The sequence below is a fragment of the Calypte anna genome, chromosome 6, assembly GCF_003957555.1.
Source record: "Calypte anna isolate BGI_N300 chromosome 6, bCalAnn1_v1.p, whole genome shotgun sequence".
Lineage (NCBI taxonomy): Eukaryota > Metazoa > Chordata > Aves > Apodiformes > Trochilidae > Calypte > Calypte anna.
Genome location: NC_044252.1, coordinates 2,210,405 through 2,231,550, shown reverse-complemented (window position 1 = coordinate 2,231,550; position 21,146 = coordinate 2,210,405). Strand labels below are relative to the sequence as shown.

The 21,146-nt window shown below is 43.4% G+C and overlaps 1 protein-coding gene across 1 annotated transcript; it reads left to right on the top strand.

The window, feature by feature from the left end:
• Nucleotides 1-247: 247 nt before the first annotated feature.
• Nucleotides 248-20,513, top strand: LOC103537724 (dual specificity protein phosphatase 13-like). The gene is made up of 4 exons (XM_008504039.2): nucleotides 248-568; nucleotides 13,606-13,800; nucleotides 14,456-14,676; nucleotides 20,163-20,513. Exons 2-4 carry the CDS (start codon nucleotides 13,607-13,609, stop codon nucleotides 20,366-20,368), a joined length of 621 nt encoding a protein of 206 aa, XP_008502261.1. The 5' UTR covers nucleotides 248-568; nucleotide 13,606; the 3' UTR covers nucleotides 20,369-20,513.
• The last annotated feature ends 633 nt before the right edge of the window (nucleotides 20,514-21,146 follow it).

Genomic DNA, 21,146 nt, shown 5'->3' with positions numbered 1-21,146 from the left:
AGGAAAGTTCGGGGGATATGAGGGAGAAAGCCTGGGAGGTATGAGGGGGAAAAACCCAGGAGGGTATTGAGGGGGAAAGCCTGAGGGATGTGAGGGGGAAAGCCTGTGAGGTATGAGGGGAAAAGCCCGGAGGGTATGAGGGATTATACCCCAGATATGGGGTGTACCCCCCAGCCACCCCACCACTATTCCCAGCCTTACAAATCCCAGTCCTGCCCCCCAGCACTGCCAGGGCCCGGGTAACCCCTAATAAGGATGAGCAGCAGCCATCTCGCTGCACCCCGCCGCCATTAACCTCCTCACCTCAGCCGCCTCACCTCAGCCTCCCGCGGCTGCCACCCTCCTGCCTGCCACTTGCCTCCCTCAGGCTGGGCCAAAGAGGGTTGGGGATCCTGGTTTATAATTAACACTATCAAAAATAGACTTTGAATAAGCTGAAGGCAGAGAGGCTAAAGAAAAAAAAATAATAAAACACCGTGCAAGCTGAGCATTAGGAAGGACCCAAGTGGCACTACCAGTCCGACAAAGGTAATCCAAGACACCACAGCACCGGAGCTTCCACTACCAGGCAAGTACTTTTAAGCTTGTTTACCAACCAACCCCTGTGAACTCAAATACATGCACCAAGCAGCATGAATTTAACCACAGCCAGCTCCACAAGCAGCAAGACAACTGCAGGGCTAGGCCAGATTATAGTCTCTGCTGTTTAATATTGGTGAAATTCTAGTTTGCTTTCCAGCTGGATTCCCAGGCTGAAGAGCCCTTGCTGAGCTAGATGCTTAAGTTTAAGGGGCTGGTGTTTTTCTTTTTTTGTTTTAATACTTGTTCAGCTTGTATTAAAATTTCTGACAGATCTATCTTTAAGGTAATAGCCATGAAACACTGTTTCTGGGTTTCCTTCTTCACAGCTGATGTTCACAAGAGTCATTCTTGGGAAGGGAAAAACTAGCCAGTGAGTTACACTGGAGAAAATGTGAAACAGACTATGAATAAAATGCTATGTGGTTCAAAAACAAAACCTGGGGGGGGGGGAAATAAAAAAAGAAAAAAAAAAGTTTGAAAGGGGGTAGGGAGATTTCTTTTTTGTTCTTTTTTTTAAGTTTTAATACTAACTCTTTATAGTTTGGGGCTTCAACAGATTGTTTATAACTGGGATAGCATTTTCAGACAGAAATGGGAATTTTTAATATCAGCAGCCTTCCCCAGAACATTTTTATTGAGGAAATATGTTTGTGTGGATGTGGAAGCCATCGAGATGCTTGGAGTAGAAGGGCAAAGAAAGAGAAGACTGGGTTCAATTAATTCCTGCTAAATACCTACCAGCAGACTTGCTGTCTATATGGGGAGCTGGAGACAGAATTGTACCAGGGTAAAAAGAATACTGTGCCTATTTTTAGTACTGCCTTCAACACTGTAGGAATTCAAAGGAAAACTCCAACTCAGCACACAGTCTTCTCATCATCTGCTTCTGTCAAGATTAAATCGGGGCTGAAAGCATTCCCTTTCCCATCAAATCCCTGCTAGGAAGGATCTGTTCCTTTCTGCAAGTAAGGAACTGCCACAGTACAAACCCCTCCAGAGCTCATATGGCCTGGGCTCTGGGAGTTCTCACCTTGTGTCACCTCTTCCCTCTTGATAGTCAGAGGAAGGTGGTGGGAGGAAAGAGCCTCACAAGTCTCAGTGCTGGAGCAGGAAAGACCAAAGATGTTCCACTTGCTTTGCATCCCTACTACCCATACTGTTCCCAGCCCTTTTCTTTACACCACATGCTCTGGGGCACTTGGTAACAAAAGGGCAGCAGAGCTCCAGCACATTCCCAGAGCCAGGGAGCAGAAAAGGGAAGAGGAATGAGGTCCTTGGCACATAGTCACGGTCACTCATCATGAGTGAGAGCTGAGATGAGGTATCCTACAGGTACCCTCTTGCCACTGGAGGGCCATCCATCTCTGGGAAGAAAGGGCTTCCAGTAGGTGTGTCAGGCACCCGTTTATCAGCCAAAATTACATCTGACAGTAAGTAGACCTTGGAAAAGGTATTAGCATAAACCTGACCACCACTCTGAAATAAGTCAGGCTCCTGGAGTTCCTTAGCCCTACTCTTCTTTCAGCGTCATGGTGCCTCAGATCTTTCCTTCTCATCTTCCAGTTTCTCTTTAATAAAAGCTGCTCTTTTATTCTTCACAAAGCACTTCCTACTGTACTCTCTCAGTGCTCCTCTTTTGTAATTCTGTTATCAAGCTGCCTGCTAGGTGGGGAGCAGAAGGTGCAGGGCTTGGTGCTGCCTTTGAGGTACAGGTAATTATTATGTGCATCTGTTATTGTGGTTGCTGCCTCAACAGGTGGAAAACATGCTGTTCTCATATAGATTTGCAGCACTCTCTTCTCCTGCCTTGTCTTTTCTCTAAAGTCAGTCGTGTGGTGTTCCTAAAATAATAAACACAGCCTCACTGCTGCCACAAAAACCCTTGGTAAATATATTTTTATGGGAATGAAATATTAAAGGATTTGAACAGTTATTCACTGAAAGCAAAATATGAGCAGTGAGGTTGGGTAAAGATTCAAAGGCTGGTTTGCTTCCTTTCCCTGGGGCACATCAAGGCTGTACTGTTTGCACTTTAGAGATGGATAGTGGGGAATTACTTAACCCAAAATGATGGAAACAATTCAGACTATAATAATATAGCATGAGAGTTTCTCACATTACATCTATTCCCCATACTGCTGGCTAAATTCTGCCTTCAGATTCACGTGCACAACTCTCATTGGATTCTGGAGGAAGTGTATTTGAAGCCAAAACGCATTTCATTGTCTTTCTCAAGTCTCTCTATGGTTTAGTTGCTAAATCCTCAGCTCAAGGACTGTGGACAAAACTTGTCTAAACGTTTCCCAGTGTCTGTCCCTGTGAGATTCCCATCTGTTGCATTTTACTTTGAATTTCATCTTCCCACTTTCCTAAAAACACAAAGCAGAAACACACATTTCCTCTGCCCTGGAGTGCAGGAATCACCAAATTTCCCAGTAGGTTCTCTCACACCATATGATGGATCCAAGTTTGTCTAAAAATGCTACAAGCCCTTTGTGGAGTAGAGAGGGAGGAGGCCAGAAAAACGGGCCAAGTTTCTGAGTGTTATGAACACCCTCCCATCCCCCAAAGGGACTCCATATCCTGTTTCCTCTCTCCCAAAAATTTCACCTGGCTTTGGGTTTCATTAAGAGAAATACACATTGCTTGAGTCCAGGCTTTAAGTCTTTGGTTCGTGCTTCCTGCTGACACTGCAGAGACTGCAAGAGCCACAAAAGCTGAGTCTGACCTGGGGGGCTCCAAATTTACTGCAATAGCAGAGCAAATTAAGTGGAGAGCACGTCAAGCAGGTTGGGAGATTGTTGTTGACCAACAAATCTTCATTAAGTCCCTGCACCAAGCTGTGCTGCACCTCCAGTGACAGTGATTATTGTAACTCCATCTGTTTCAACTATTTCTCCACCAGGCTCAAAAGAAGTTCAAACTTTCTTTTGGCCTAATTGCAAATAAACCACAATATTAATCCACCTTGCCCCTGCACACACCCAGTCTGGAAGTGTTGGTGCATGATTCAAGCAGGCCAAGTTCCCCCCTGTTCACCACCAGTTATTTACTGCCCTGGGTTTTGCTAGCTCTTTTATTTACTGCCAGTGTCTCACAGAGGCTTTGTTGACTGTTTCATGGTGACTTTCTGGATTACTGGTTTGCATTACCAGAGATCAGTTCCTGGCACTGCTCTCCAGACGTTTCAGCTCAAGAGCCATGAGCATGAACCCCAAGAGTTCATACGACTCATACATCCCCCCCAGCAATGCCTGTGCTCAGTGTAACAGCAGCTTTCACAGGATTAGAGAAAAGCCCTTTTCTGAGATGCACGACTGGAGGGAGGCAACCACAGTTGGGGCCTCTGACAGCCTTCCCTGCAGCTCCACCAGTCTCTCAGTTGAAGCCAAACTTAGGTTTGAGGAAGAAGTTCAAGGGCAAGCAAGGGGAATCTAACAGCAGTTCTGAGAGTCACTGAGCTTTAGCATCCGCAATGTACACGTGGAGCAGGATCTTCTGCCACAAAGGGTCCTTACCCTGAGGTGAGGCAAGAAACAATTACTGGGTATTTCTTTTCTAATTATATAGTAAGAAACAAAAGATAATCACAAATACAGGCTGAGGGAGTTGGTTGAGCATCACCACACTTATGGTGGCCAAACTGCATGCTGGCCATAAAGACTGGCCATACCCCGTGCCATGTTCTCCTCAGATAACTCTTAAAAACCATGCATGGGACTCAACCTTTTCTTTATCAAAAAAAAGCCATGGATTATTTGGATTTATGCAGGCTGCTACTGGTTTCCACCACCTGGGCACTGCAAAGCAACCTCCCCTTCACAAAGCTGCCTGTTGTGTTGTAGGCAAGACTAACACAGTGCAGCCAGAGCAGCTCCTTCTAATTGGACCTGAATTATTTTTTTGCTAGTTGCTAATCAGTTTCCATCCTCTAGAAGCACATGTGCTCTGTTCTTTTTGTACCAGGTGATCTATGACATTAGGAGGCACACAGTTTAAACTGCTAGTTTGTTTTGGAAATATGGTAAGAGTTAACCTAGAGGACAAATTATTAGAAATACCTGTAATCCCAAGAGCTAAAATAACTGCTGGGAAATTCTAGAGCTCAAATCAGCTATGCTACAGAATACGGTGAGTTCCTATTTTATTTTTTTTAGCCCTTCAGCAGGCATAGTAGTGAGATTTTACAATGAGAAGAAAGCAATTTGCTTAGCTGACTTGGGATTTCATCACCTTCCGTTGCATCTCTTACACTATACACACATCAGCAAGCAAGTCTCAGCTCTGTTCAGTCTCAGTCTGACCTCTGTACTAACTTGATTTATCGTTTGAAGTTCTCAAATAGTATATTACGTTATACCCCAAAGGTCCTGATTAGAACCAGCCAGTATTTTCATGATTTATGGGGGCATCTGGGACTGCATGGGCAGCATACGTGTTGTGTCACTGCTATAGGAGCAGTCTGTATCGATCACACCAGCGTGTGCTCCAAGACAAGAGTGTGTCAAATTCTGAGAAGCTTTAGTTCACAAACCAGATTTGACAGGTGGCCAAGCTTGCACTAGGACTGACCATAGTTCTCATGGTGGGAATAAACCAAAACAGCTGGATTGCTTCTAGCAATTGCATTAGGAGAGGATTTCCATTACTTTCTCTTGTTCTATTTCTATCTTGCAGTGCTTAAGGAGGTGTTTATCCTTCCCAGTTCTGTAGCCAGAGAGCTGGGTAACAGAAGCTTGCTATCAGCTTTGTGGTTTATCTTTCTGCCAGAAGATACTGGTGAGAAATACAGGCTACTGGAACTAGCCTTCCAAACCTCTCGAGTCCTGACATAGTTATCACATTGCTATAAAGTCTCAGGTTAGAGAGGCTGGGATGAGAGAAAGAAAGATGAAGACACAATCAAAAAGACAAAGCTATAACATCACTGCATTTAATAAGGTGTTGTGCAATTTTTTTTTAGGATATCTTTAAAGGAGGACTTTGCAGGCACTGAAAGAAGGGTGTCAGGAGCACAGCACAATGATACAGGCTTTGTGTGTCCTTGGTTTGATTTTGCATGTTCTGAAGTCTATTTTGAGCACCAAAGCATTCCTAGGAAACTTTACTCCCCAGCATGGAAGTCCAAACTTGACCACGACTTTCACCTCATAACATAAGCTGCCTTTGACTCAGCAGAGGTGGGCACAGCTTTTGACCCAAATTAAACCCAGGGGTGACTCTTGACACCCAGGTTCATCTGTCACTACCAGTGTTTGGCAGCACTCTGCCTCTGAACTGCCTCCCAGCTCAGACTTGTGGGGAGGTGTAGTAAAATCAGCCAACTTAACTTGACCACCTCCACCTGTGCGGTGGGTACAGCAGTGTCTCTCACAGGCTCACTGTGATAAGAACCAGAAAATGCATTTCAGAGATCAAGAAACAAAGGAACAGCAGCTACCTACCTCCTGCTGCTTCCCATATTCCTTTCCAGCAGGTTACTCCACCCTCCTGCTATGCCAGTGTTGGGAGACGTGGCTGCTGCCTCCTGTAAAGTGGGTGGCACAGAGATATTTTCATGGTGCTGGTAGAGACCACAGGACAAGAACAAAGAGCAGTGAAGCTGTCAAAACCCGAAAAAAAAAAAAAAAAAAAAAAAGCCAATATATTGTTTTTAAGATAGAACAACATACCAGAGCTAGTCACAGGGGAGAAGGGCTTTGCCGCTGTGTCATCATTTCGGTTAAGCCCTCGGGGCAGAAACCATTCATTTGCAATGTGATTCTTTGTATTCTAAAGCCTGAGGTTTCCAGTGCCGGGCTGGAGGACACTGGTATATGAATTAATTGTTACAGGCAGCCTCATTCACCTTCAGATGGGGCCTGCTAAACTCTGATGGGGACACAGGACACTGACCTAAGGGACTGCATTACAACTGGGGTCTGGTTAGAACAAATAATTGTTGGAGACAATACAGATAACTGAGATGGAACAACCTTTGTGCACAGTCTTCAACTGGGAGTATAGGGATAGCAAGAGTGTCTCGTGGATGCAGCACATCCAAAAGCTGTTGAATGCTACAGTACTATAGATGAGGATTTCTGTTTTCTCAAGAGGGAGTACAAAATATCAGTGCTGACTGGAGGAAAAAGTTACAGACTGTCAGGACTGATCACTACTCCAGTCTGGTGGTTGAAATCCATTGCAGAAGACAGTAGCAATGATGTTTTGATCTAGGAGTCGTAGTGTGGCAGGGAGCAAAGGGGACTTGGAAATATGAGCACACTGCTGCAGTGACAAATAGCATGGAGATGTGGTAGATGCATTGTGGGACCACTGTCCTGGGGTCATGTGCAGTGTGTCTGATTAGCAGATCAGGTTAGGCTAATGGGAGCAGTTGGCAGCTGAGAGGACAGGAGAACCAAGGAGCTCCAGAGGGCCCAGTTTTGGAGCTGAACTTTTCTACTCCCAGCCAAAAGCCCTGCATCTTTGCTAGGACTAGGGCTGGAGGGGAACCATGTTTCCTTTGCTTGCTTGCCAAGAGCCAAGTTCAGGTCCTTAGAGCTCTACAGCAAGCTCTTGCTCCAGCTGATGACTTCATGAACACCTAAGCATGGGGAGGAACACAGCTCCCTGCAGAGCTTTAAATGTTTGTGTTTCCCTGCATATGCCAATGACATCATTGCCACCTGAGGGCCTGAACTCTGCTTTTGGCAGGTTAAAGCCTTTCAGGTCACCTTACATTGGGGTGCTTGCTCTCCAGGCATATTTATATAACAACTGCTGGATGGCTGTAATTAAATGACTGTAAAGTACCACCTACAAATGCACTAGTAATAAATTCTTAATAGCTGATGCTATAACAAGTGGTTACCAAAAATATATATTGTTAACATGCAGATTGTTAACAGTGTCTGTGCCTGTTTAGAGCCCAGCTTTAAATAGTTACAATGCACGCTATTAAAATGATGTGTAAAATTGGGAACTAGTAAATAAAAGGTCCAATTCAGCAACAAAATGTAACCAAGCTTCAGTGGGGAAGAAGCCACTGAAAAGCTTGAGGTAGATGAGCTATCTCCTCTCACCTCTGCAGTCCTGGTGGTGTTATCAGCCATGGTTTTCGTAAAGCAAACTCCATGTGCCCACCTCTGCCTAATGTCTGTTCTGATTCAGAAACATGGTAAAGATCCCATTTATATTACAAAAAAATGCAAACCCTTGGTTTTGTATTCCATGAGGCAAGGGTTAATCCATTTAGCTGCCCATATTTTTCACTTCTCTTTTTCCCAGTCAAAGCTGAAGTGTGGGCAATATCTCTACAGAGATGACTTTCTGGGGCTAAAGAATAAAATAAACATATATGCAAGACCTGGAAAAATTAGCAAAAATCAGCAGGTGGCCAGGGATTGCACATTTGATGCAATATTGTTGCAGATGAGAGGATGGCTGCTTCTCTCCAGCCACTGCCAGGAACCACACACGTGGTTGGGGTAACTACAAGTGTACTAACCAGCTGATGACAAGAGAATATTTTACACTAAAGTTACAGACAAAGTCAGGGCCACCCTGTCTCGGGGCCTGCATGCTGATGGACATCCTCAGACAGTCCAGATCATCAGGTCTGAGCCCTGGTGACTGGCCCACAGACTTGCTATGAAAAAAATTAGACATTTTTGAGGCTTCTGAGGCCTGGCAACCCATAATGTCAGTGGAATCTGTGGTAGATTGAGTATATTTGAAAACCAGGATGGGCTGATTACTTTCTTCCTTATATTTGAGTAGTGCTTTGCATCAGAAATGCTGCTGCTGAGCTCCCTACATGTCCCACAGAGGAAAGTTCTACTTGGAGAGAGGAGAGGTGTCATGATCTGTCTCCACCTAGCACAGAAAATTGGGCAACAGCATAAAACTGAGGGGAAAAAAAAAGCCCAATCAGATGTTTTCCTTTTCTAATTCAGACTACTCCTCAACACAGGCTCTGAGTGGTCTGTTGAGAGCAAGTCCACCTAAAGACTGGATTTTGCCAAGTCACACCTAGTGAGAGCCTTACCCTAAATGTATAGCTGGGTTAAAGTTGGGGGTCTGGAAGCCTCTACTATATTTGGATGTGCTGTTCAGATTACATCCTCCAGCTGCTGGGGAGATTTTCTTACAAACAGTTGGCAACTCAAATACCTCATGCCTCCCTGGAAACTGCCTCAATCTCAGCTTTCAAGTCCAGCCAGCCCTACCTCAGTCATCGCTGTGTTTGATTCATACCCTCTCTGTCCCACAGAGCTCCTCACAATTGATAAATTATGGCTCCAGAGAGACTATCGGGTTAAACACCAAGGAAGAAAGAATGATGACAGTAATACTTGTCATTTGTGTGGAGATGGAGCAACACAAAACCCTCTCTCTCAACCATATGTTATCTGGGAGCAATCTTTCCAAGGGATAGGCTCTCTGAGAAACCTTTATGGCTTTCAAATACACGATAGGCATGAACTTGACATGACATGACCTACTTTGGCCAAGCCCTGGGCTTCAGCTTGGTCTTTTACCACCACAAATCAGTCTATTTAAAGTGCAGTCAGTCTCTCTTCACTGAGATGACAAGGTTACAGCACACACCAGCTTAAGAAAAAACAAGATGTAGAACACTTTGTTCTAAGAACTTAAAAATTCAGAAATATTCTTCTTAAAGACAAGAAAATTGCTACACTTGACCCCCACACAAAAGCCAATACAACACCTGGGATGATGAAAACACTCACTACATCACTTGGAACTGGAAAACACAAGGAAAAGCAGAGGCTATAGGGGCTTTTTACTAATATCTGACACAAGAACTGTTTTATCCCCCTGACTTTCCTCAGCATCACATTGTGGGGTTCTGTGTCACCCCATCTCAGCCTTCACGTATCCTCTCAGCTTGATTTCATACCAATGTAACACCAACACATCAAATTACACTGACTTTTGAGTTTGTTCTTAGTTAATTACATTCTACAGTGCTGGAAACATTGGATAAAAGGTGTGCGGCACATGTTTCCAAGGAGGCTTGTCTCTAAAAGCTTCTCCTCAGCACAGCACTGATTATCTTAAAGTTGTAGTCACTGAATTAACTTAAAAATCCACCAGAGCATCCTCAGTTTATGCAGTCACTGGGATTACTCCCTGGGACCTGTCCCAGGACCACTTTCCTTTCTTTCTGGGGACTTACAGTAAGTAACAACTCAATTAAGTTCCTGTCCACATACAATTGAACAATCAACTTGGACACTACTCATGGCCCAACTGCAGCCAAGGTGGCTACAGATAAAAGCATGGAGTGGTGACACATATGGCTGGTGTCATACACCAGGTCACTCCAGACCATCAGAATGACCTTCTGCTCTCTGATTGCAGTTCTCCTGCTACTCATAATTAAGGAAATTCTATTACACAGCTCAGATACAATTACAGTTGTAGTTCAAGCCAATTCAAAATTAATTTAAATGTAATGGTAAAATTTCTCCTACAAGACTGAATAATTACTGCAATACAACTCCAGCAGGGCAAAGATCAGGAATGTTTCATATGAACATCATTCAGAAACTGGCACTTTAAAATTGTACTGCTCGTTCACACAACACACATCACAGGCACAGATCCACTGCAAAAAAGTGAGTATAGGGGAATTGAGCTGAGAATCATTAAAAACATATTTTTAAATGAAGAACAACCACATTATTATATATCATCATTTTCCTTTCACACTAGTTTGTTTTAATCTATTCATGCTCTTATAAAGCATCAGACAAAAATTTAATCATAGCATTGTTTTTTTTAACTATGTGCCTTTCAGTAAATGACACTTGCATGTATAAATTTAGTGAGTTAAAATGTTCAACTGACGCTAGAATTGAGCAGTCATTTATTCCGAAAAAAATTGCCTTGTTTTCCTGCCTGTAAATTTTCTTTGTGAAGCTATTATTTTTATTCAGTGCATTCATTATTCAGAATATTAGTTGAATAGTCCTACGGAGACTTCTCTGCTTTTGAATCATTCACAGCCTGTTAGTTCCAATTATTTCACATTTGAAATTTGAACCCCAGTCCTTCCTTTTTTATTGGGCATTGAGTCTACATGAACCGATGCTTTTTGCCAGTTGAAAATATGTGACCAGAATGCAGATGGAGTGAGTTTTGTGCACAGTGCTAACAGTTCATGTCTGTTTCAACAGGAGCAAATTCCTTAGCTATAGCACAAGATCAGCATGAGCACAAGCTGAAAGTCAAAGAATCATTGAGGCTGGAAAGGCCCTCTATGATCAAGTCCAACTGTCAGTCATCTTAGATGTTATCTTAGGATAATTCTGAAGTTACTTAAGGATAATTCTGAAGAAGCACATCCATCTTATAAAGACCATTGTTCCACAACTTTGGAAATGCATCTAAGACACAGTACCTTCTGCCAAGCCAGTGCCATTATGGTCCCTTCTAGAAAGGCAACTTAAAAACAAAAAAATTCTGAAGGAGCACATTTCCTAAGGTGTGCTGAACTTCAGTTACCCACCCAGCTGTCACAGTTATGGACTTGAAAATCACAGTTCCCAAAAGGGGTGGGTGAGGTAGTTGCTGCTAGGCAATATGAAACTCAAAGTATTCCTACAGTGAAGAGGGCAAAAGGAAGGGCTGACAGGCAGTACTAAATAAGAAATAAAACCAAACCAGTTGAAAGCAACTTTATAGGGAGCAAGAAGTGCCCTAGAGTAGTCATTAGCCACATTGCAAGGAATGAGATGCATTTAAAAAAAAAAAAAAAAAAAAAAAAAAAAAAAAAAAAAAAAAAAAAAAAAAGAAACATTTGCTGCAGATATTATGAGGTGGGAAGGACTGGAGGAGGCTGTTATTCTTGAAAGTATTTAATGAGCTGGCAGATGGCCCTGTGGTCAGGACAAAGGAAATGCAGGTCCTATTTCTGCTGCACATCTCCTGCATGGGAGTCTGGTGTCTGAGAGCACCATTAGGAGCTGGGCAGATCTGGCCCAGTGGGCACTGGGATGGCCAGTGTCAAAGAAGCCATCAATATCGATGGGAGATACCCATTCCAGTATGGGAATTCCTCCATGCCTTCTCTTGCATAAAGCCATCTAAAAATGGGCAAGAACATCTGCTTTTGTTTTCACAGTAAAAGCTGACACTGGAGGAGATAGACACATTTGGGAGGGGAGCACATTCCACAGTGGAACTCTTTGTAATACAAACAATAAAACACCATCCTGGAAATATCATCACTGGGTGAAAACTTACTGTATTCAAGAGGACAAGGCTGGCTGTGAAGGTGGCTGAAGGTGATGCAGTGTAGTAACAGAGGGTCCCTCTTGGCAGCTGGGCAGCAAATCACCAAAAGTGCATGGCAGAGGGGTGGCTTCTAGTCAATGTTATAAAGGTACAAAGAGATCCCAAAGCAGGGCAGTCTTCACACTCTCTGTGCATTCAAAACCAAGTATTTTTACACAATATTAGGCCAAAATGTGAACTTCAGGCTAGTGAAAGAATCTTGATGGGAAACCAGAAAAACCTTTCATCATGGTTAGTGTCTGGAAAGAAACTGTCACTGGAGGAGCTTGAACAATAATACAACCGATTTAAAAAAGACAAAGATGTGCAGCAGAAAGATGGAAGATTTCAGGCTTGCTCTCATGGGCTATTCTACCCCAAACCATCCCTCTAATCATTCACACAGAAGCCATTTGGTAGGCAGTGCCAGATCAAGACTTTGCCTCACTGAATACAACTTCACCCATGTCCTAGACAGATGCTTGTGCCAGACTTCCTAATATCTCTGTAGTGCAGAGTCTCAACTAGTTTTTAGACCATCAAAAATATGTATATTATAAATATTTGCTTAAAGTATAACGCTGGTAAAAATAGAATTTCTATTCCCTTCTTAAAAAAAATGCCCCCACCAGTTCCAATCTGTAGCTAACACAGGGAACCAGTATTTCAAAAGAAACATACCACATGGGAACAGAGTAATTCCAGAGATAAACTGATGCCTAAAACAGTGTTTCTCCTCGCAACTGCAGTACTTACTTCCAAATTAGAAATGGGACAGATCTTGGAAGGGGGAAGAGAGGAGAGGAATGCAAATGAAACATCCTGTTAAAACAAGTATATTAATACTCATATGAGCTGGAATCACCATAACTTTCTCATAAAGACTTTTTTTTTTTTCCCCTTACCATGGACATCTGTCATGAGAACAAGTATGGCTGATAAGTACCACTGGAAAGCACCAAAATACTCCTTAAATAGTTTTCTCTGTTGAAACTGACACTTAAGAGCTCACCACTGAGTTAGATTTTGCATAACCAATTCTATTCATGCTCATTTGTTGAGCAAATTCTAAAAGACATATCAGATAAAGTATAAAGTCTTTAGACTTTAGATAAAGTATAAAGTATAAAGCTCAGCATACCAAATGAGTAACCCACTGAGTAGCTACACTCAGAGTACATTTTCTGTAGCCTTACCTTTTTCCATTCAACAGCAAAACTCTGTTGTTGGTGTATCCAGGACTGCGATCCTTCACTGTGTAGTAATGGTGCCTGGAATTCCAGATAGTCGTTTGAACTTTCTCACTTCTTAGAATAACAAAAATGTAGTCACCTATTTAACATACCTAAAAAGAAAGGTTGAGTAGTCAGGTCAAAATAAGCTTACTGAGGCCCTGAGCTTGGTAGTTTGCAAAAGTTTTCACTACCAATTTTCTGTATTAGTGTAAAATCTATTTCAGAAGCACAGGCTTTGAAATCATTGTCTGAACCACTAAGTAGGACTGTCTGAGCCACTGGACTGCCATAGTTTAGACTTCAACAGTATTCCAACCTCCAATCCCAGCCTTTGCTGTGATAAGCATATAAATACACACCAAAAACCCAATACCAAAAATACCAAAAAGCTTACTGCTGCAGCCACAAGCTTTGTGAGGGGGTGAGGGAGGGTGAGAGAAAGGAGAAGGCAAGCTCAGAAATACCTCTGTTTGGTGGTGAACGTCTGCCCTCCCCTTTTCAGGATGTCCTGGGACTCCTTGTGCAGCAGGGACTTGCTGCGCCCCGAGATCAGAAGTGGCCCCAGCCCAGGGCCCGGCAGCCAAGGAGACGCTGGGACTCCCTCCCTGGAGGAGCTGCGGCGCCTGCTCTGGAGAAGGGTCCCCCCTCCCATGGGGCACGTGGATGAAGTCTGGCCAAACCTCTACATTGGAGACCTGTAAGAGAGAGGGAAGGGTTGAGGGTGTTTACTTTTCCCCCCAAATGTTCTGCTCTTTATTTACAAAGGAGAGACAGGCAGTGATCTGGGCAGCCTCACAGTAAATTTAAGGCTGAACGGTGCAGAGGGTGCTGTAAGCACAGAGAAAAGGCATCACAAGTATCTGAAAAGAATATTGCCCCTTCTAGATTTTTCCTCCTGCAGTCCCACACTGCAAGAGCCTGGTGGGGACAGGGTGTTGGTACTGCAGGCAGTCGTGCCAGAGCAGGGTAAAATGGGAGCAACCTCATCTTCTCACATTGCCATATGGCATCAGTCCCCTGAACTGATGGATGCTCAGAAGAGGTGACTTGGTGAGCAAGCAAATCAGAAAAAATCTTGGCTTGTGCAGAGGTAACACCACCACCACCTTTTTATTTTTCGTCACTTTAGAAGAACCACCTAAACTTTAATATTTGAGAGAAAAAAGAAAGCAGGAAATGTAAAAGTCAGTTTCTTAACAAGTCGCTTCTGTCTTGAAGCATTTTGGTGGCCACTTTAGACCTGTTCAACCCATCAAAACACAGCTACTACCTCTTCACATGGTTTTAACTGCATCAGCTGCACAGGGTAATGCAGCAGGTGAATAGAACTGATCTCACTGTCCCTTTTCCAGGTACATTGCTCGTGACAAGGCACAGCTGAGCCAAATGGGAATCTCCCACGTGGTGAATGCTGCTGCCGGGAGATTCCGCATTGACACGGGCACCAAGTTCTACCAGGACCTTCCAGTGGAGTACTATGGAGTAGAAGCAGAGGACAACCCAAACTTTGACCTCAGCGTTTACTTCTACCCAGTTGCTAGATACATAAGAGCAGCACTGAATTCCCCAAGAGGTAAGTGGACCTTCTGTACCTGTTGCATATCTTCTGCATAGAAGCCAAGTAGGAAAAGTTACCAAATAGAACTTGGCATAAATCATCCACTTGCAGATGTGGGTACAGAGAGATAGGAAGATAACCCACAAAATCCTGCTCTCACTAAACACATGCCACATGCCACTAAACACAGGTGCAGTGCCAGAGGTCTGAGCTAGTGGGGGATCTTGCTTGTGAAGGACAAACCTTCACAAAATCAAGTCTCCACCATGCCACAAAACTGTACAGATGCCCACTCCAAACTGAGCAAGTTATTAAGAGAACAGCCAGACACTCAGCCAGCTGTTTCACTTGCATCATGGTGAGCTTCTGTATCAATCAAGGTCCTAAAACACTAACTACCCAGCTTCATCACATGCAGGTAGTAGATTGGATCCACCTCTTGACAAGCTAGGAAAGGGAGACACAGAAACTGCAAATAGCATACCTGGGGTAGTCTCAGCATTGTTTGGAGAGCCTCATCCACCCTGTTAGAAAATATTTACCTTTATGCAACTGAGGGCTGCATTTAGATTTCAAACTCACAAACATATTTGGGTATTTTGGATCTGCCCCCATTTCTATTACAGCATTTGCTATTGAAGTCAGTGCTGGTGCTGCTCCAGAGAAAGGCTGGGATCCAAAATCTTTTAATGAGTGTGTTCAAACCCAAAAGAAGCTCCAAACCAATTGACAAAAAATAGGTAACAACAGATGAATTGTGGTGGTCACAGAAGCAAACAAAACCAGTGCTCTGCCCAAATACTGAATGTTATGAATGCAGAACAAGTTAAGGCTCAAGGCAAACACAATGAACTCATCTTGTCTAGGGTGCTTATTTATCTCTACTCCCATGCTTTTCAATATTGCTTTACTGAACTCCATATGGAAGCAGGGTCTGGGAATGGAGACAAGGTGAAATTCAATCATATACAGTCCAGCTGCTGCTGACATTCATCATTTTAAGGAAAGTGCAACAGTTTAGAAAATATATAAACAAGATGTTCTGGAAGAATAATTTCCTGAGGTACAGAAATTTAGCAGCTAAATACCCATGACCTATGCAGGGATGAGACAGGGAGGGGATTGTTGCTCACATCATTTAGAAGAGGAAAAAAACCCCAGCATTTATTATAAGCAGTCATGCTGAACAAAAAATTATACAAGGCGACAAGAGGCCTGTTCATATTAAATTCAGGATGTAATGATGTACTTCTGTCTGATTGAGAAGTCTGCTGTTTAACTATTACAAGCAAATTCAACATTTTTTTAAATGGAATTAAGTTATACTTTTCACCTGGGAGGATAAGCCAAAGGTAAGACTCTAGGAGGTACAAACATATTTAAAACAATGAATGAAATACTCATTAAAATTAAGTAAGGACTGTTACTCCCAAAATGCTTTAAGAAAAATTCTGATGCTTTCAGCACCAGAAGTTCAGAAAACAGGGTGGAGAGATTTATTCCAGATAATAACATTCCACACAATCTGCCCCTTTCTCTGCAAGGAAAAACATGGTGTCAGGGAAATTCTGGCCTTCTCCCTTGTGCTCCTGCTCAAGGGGCAACACCTTGAATATCAGCCCTTCCCCTTTGCAGTTTGTATTTTTCTAGAGTGTAAATCAGTGTAAATCAGCAGGGTTTGGTAAAGTCCAGCACAAGAGGGAGGGAAAGAGTACTTGAGAGAACAGATGAAACTATGCTGTGAAAACCAGTAAATTAACATCATGCAGACAGAAAGATTCCCAAATAGGAAGATTGTCCTTCTAGCAACCTCCAGACATGCTTAAAGCAGGCAAGTTAAAATTAACCATTAACTTCCTGAAATGGCAAACCATCTCAGAGGCATTTCCCTTCTTCCCCTGTCCTGGAGCAAAGCTAGGCTCCCTTCTCCTACCTTCTTCTTGCTGGTGGTGGTTATGAAAGAACCTCATCTTAAGAGGAAAATGTCCCCTCTCTTGACTCTGCTATAGCTGCATTACATACATCAGTCTGACCTCCCACTTCCAGCAGATGACAGCCCTTACCTGTGCCAGCAGGCATGGGAAGAAGGGACACACCACCATTTGAAGCTCTCTGTAGGCTTCTTGCTGCTTTCAGCTGTGGCAAGAGACACTTGATTAATCACTAAATAGACAGTTGAGTCTGCACCTGGCTACAGGATGGTGGCTAAAACATAACAGGAGATGAGAAAACCACAGTGGAGGGGGAAGAAGCCCTGGGACCCAGTAGCCAAGCTGAGCTCTCCTCCTGGTGAGCAACATAATTTTGCTGGATGCCATGGAGGTAGGGCAGCTGGGGTGTTCACTCTGGGTGACAGCTCTGGAGCCTGGTCTTAAGACAAATTGAATCCATCCTGCAAGAAAAGCAGAGGCTAGTTCAGGACATTCAGCTCAGTTAATGATGAGTAGCAAAAGGACAATAAGATATTATGTGTTTTAATTACTGATTTGTTCAACAAGATTGAATTTCCCAACGTGAATTTGTCCAACAAAGTCGGATGTGTAAACTTTATCCCTAGTGCAAACTCTTTGATGTCAGTAGAGTTACAGCAGGCATGAGCTAGATATAATATCCATAATCCATTGTTACAATCCAAGTGTTATTGTTCTGCACAAATCCCAGCCAGATGACAGTCATTGTCTGCTTCTGCATAAAGTAGCTTGTGATGTGCAGTGCAACATTTCAAATAAGGATTGCAAGATTTAATAATCATGCCAGAAGCTAAGTGCCCCCACTTCTCCTCAGTTAATCCCATTATTCCTAAGAGATCCTGTTACACGCTCACAGAGAAGGTTGCAACACGGGGCCCTAATGTGAGATCCCTTCCACTTCTCTTTACACTGTATATTGAAACAAAGGAAGGAAGAGAAGGGAGAGTTGGAGTTGTCTGCTGGTGGCATGTGTTCTGTGGGACAAAAGATCTGGTGACAACCTCCCAGTCATCCCTCCTGGTGCAGACATGCTCGGAGCACTGGTCAAATGTTGCTGGTGGGTTCAGTGTCACTTAACCCATTTACAGCTCCAGAGAGAGGAAGGCTGGAGCCTGTAAACAGGACCAAATCACAGCACAGCTTTTGTTTCCTGACTCAAGTTTTAACATTCAATTTGTTTCCTACCAATAATCACACAGCAAATTCAAATCTGCTTTCATTAGAGCAATTTTATGTTAAGGAAATCATTTCACATGACTGATTTAGCTGCAACAAACAGGTGTTTCATTGTCAGTGTACCAGAGTTTATGGAAACCTCTGTGTGTGGGGAAACAAAGTCTAACAAAGTGGAATAGATACTGCACATGTGAAAGAGATAGAGCACCTGCAGCTTCATGGGAATAAGTCTATTAGAGAGCCATACAGAACAAGTCCAATGTCAATTGTTGGGACTTCTCCAGGTTTTTGCTGAGACACCTTCTAAAACTGGTTGCTGATCTAGGACTCTCTTGGAGTGCAGATAAGCCAGGGAAGCAGGGAAGAAAATTCAGTGTTTTCTTACTTGCCACCTCCTTCTCTCAGGCACAGTGCTAGATATGAAATGGTGGAGAGCCAGTCTGTACAAGCAAGAGCCAGGAATTTGGTTTGATTTCTGTGCTCCCAACAAAAACACATCAGGCAATATTTAATAGCAAACTACTGAAGCATGGATTTTCCGAAGGCCTTTCAGACTTAGCCCTTAATTGCAGTATTTTCCAAAGACAAATTGTGCTCACAAATCCTTTACAGTCCTCTAAAAAATCTCAGACCTGGGTGTGTTGGGTCTGAAGTGCCTCCTCTGGGGAAGGTAATACAGCATACACATCCCACAGGGTTCACATGAAGGCTAACAATACTGCAGCACATTGAAAAAAAAGTCTAATGAAAATAAATATTACCTTTTATAGCAGGGGTGAATAGAATTTCTCCATATTCCTATAAAAAATAGGACTTGACTTCCATGAATCCCCATAGAGCTAATGGAACTGACAGACAGGTGTCATTTAAGTTGAATAATGGCAATTTCTGTGAATCGTTATCTGAACAGGAAAAGAAACAACAAACAAACAAAAAAAAACCAAATAGAAATCACTTTTTTTCCTAATTCTGCAAAACTAATGTTATGTTGGAAAAAAAACTCTTCCTTCCTTTCTACCCCCAAAGGTTTGGATGCCCAATCTAAATCTGCTGTCACCAGAGCTGTTTTCACTGCTTCCTTGAAGACTATATTTGTCCCTTTATTTCTTCTGAAGCCAAGTCTATCTTTAGGGCTGGGCTCAGATTTCTCATGCCAGGATAATCAAAGGTGGCTGTGTCACACACATCGTGGAATTCAACACTTCTCTCACCCTGCTGGCCAGAGCAGGTTTTTACAACACATGCTGGTGCTCGCCAAGCATGTGGCTATGCCATCAGCATTAGTCAGAACTGGAATGGTTGCTAAATAAATACTCTGTCACAAACAAAATGGGATTTAAGATTAGCTGGGCACAAAGAACCCAGAATTAACACCTAGGGAGATGGAGGCAATCAGGCTGAGGTTTGGGCTTGGATCTAGTCTCATCATCCAACAAGGATATTTTTGCCTTGCTCCCTGGAAATAGAGAATTAAGATGCTTTAAGCACAAACAAAACAAGGAACTTGCCCCCCAAAAGCTGTCTGTTCTCTTTACCATCCTTTACATTTTACAGCAAAGCAGCACCTGAGATACTTTATTCTGTCTCCAGAGGTAAAAAAGCAGCATGGGATTGGTTTTACTGATTTTTCATCTTTTTTCTGGCTATAAGTTGTGTTGTTGCTAAATTGCATTTTCTACAGCTGTACAATTAGTAAACCAGAGACAAAATGTGACAGCCTACAAAATTTAAAATGTAAAGGCATAAGGGAATGACAGTGACTAGAGATATACAGGGTAGGCTACAGAAGTATGAAAACCTAAATAAACTGGTGCAAATGGCATATACAATCAGGAGCTGTTCTAAATGGCAACACCCATCTTCTCACACACTTCCAACAAGGTGTGGGCAGCAGTCAGCACCCTCAGAAAGCATTACTGCCCTAAGCAAAGAAGAAAAAAGATGCCATGGAAAACCAGGAGCATTCCTATAACAGCAGCAAGCACTCCTGAGCACTGCACATTTGAACCCCCAAGTTTCCAGGCCCTCTGTCAGTAAGCAACCTGTCAAGGCTGCCCAGAGCATGGTGTTTGAGTATGAAGTCTTGAAGCAAGGACATCACTCCCAAAACTACACATGAGAAAGCAGGGACACCCTGGATGGCAGGCTGGGCAGGAGGGCTAAGACCTAAGTTGAAGACAGCTAATTCCAAAAAAGCAATTGTGGATCATAGGATACAATGATGGATTTTCTGTCCCCAGCCATTACAAACCTACTTGCTTCAGCCCCAGCATCACTTCCATCTCTGCTCCAGCACAATAAGCCCCATCATTTTGTCTTCTTGGCATGATTGCACCTCTCTCTCCCTTTTTCCAGGCAAAGTCCTAGTTCATTGTGCCATGGGGATCAGTCGCTCTGCAACTCTTGTCCTGGCTTTCTTAATGATCTGTGAAGAGATGTCCCTCGCTGATGCCATTCAGACTGTGCGCTCACACAGAGGGATCTGCCCCAACTCTGGCTTCCTCAAGCAGCTTCAGGACTTGGACCTCCAGTTGGGAAGGGGGAAAAGAGAAGCCTGTTAGTGCCAAGGGGACGTGTGTCCTGGCACCAGATTGCTCAGTACCTGCCCTGACAAACTCCTTGGTAAATGGCTGAGCAAGCCGCTTGGAATTTCGTATTTTTTGGATAAGCCCCCTAATTGGGAAGCAAATGAAATAAAGGATTCAAACTGGCAGGTTTTGCCCACCTGGGCCTGTTTGTTTAACTGCCTATTGGGCAGGGCATGGGGAGCAGTTGGGTTTTTGTGCAGAACTGAAAGGCAGCACAGTCAACTTGGAAAAAAGGCTTTTTACTTGCTCATAATTGCATTTATATGGCAAGAGGGAAAATGGCTAAACTAGTAAAAGAAAAAGAAAGCATGAGGTTTTCAAGCAAATCTTTAACATTTCACATCCAGCTGGCACAGAACGGGACTTCAGGTTTTGCAAGCTGACACTCTCCTTTAGTCTGACATGGTGACACCAGTCAGGATCCAAGCCACAGAGGCTCTTGGTGGGACCTTCACAAGCTTCAAATCTATGGCTAATACTGAGAACCTAAAAAGACCACTAAATGCTCAGGAGCAGACAGTGGGAGTTCCCAGCCAGACACTGCACCCTGGGGCATGGCTATCGACAGCCTCCCTGCTGGTGGGAGGGCAGGAAGGTGTCCCCTGGCACGCAGAAAGCAAAGGGGCACACTCAGGGCATGCTGCTTTCTGGTGCACTGCAGTGCAGCAGCAATGCCAGCCAGAAACCTCCTCCCTCTTGGCTTGAAACCCCACAATGCTCCAAATCGCATTCCCCAAATTTCCCTGTTTTC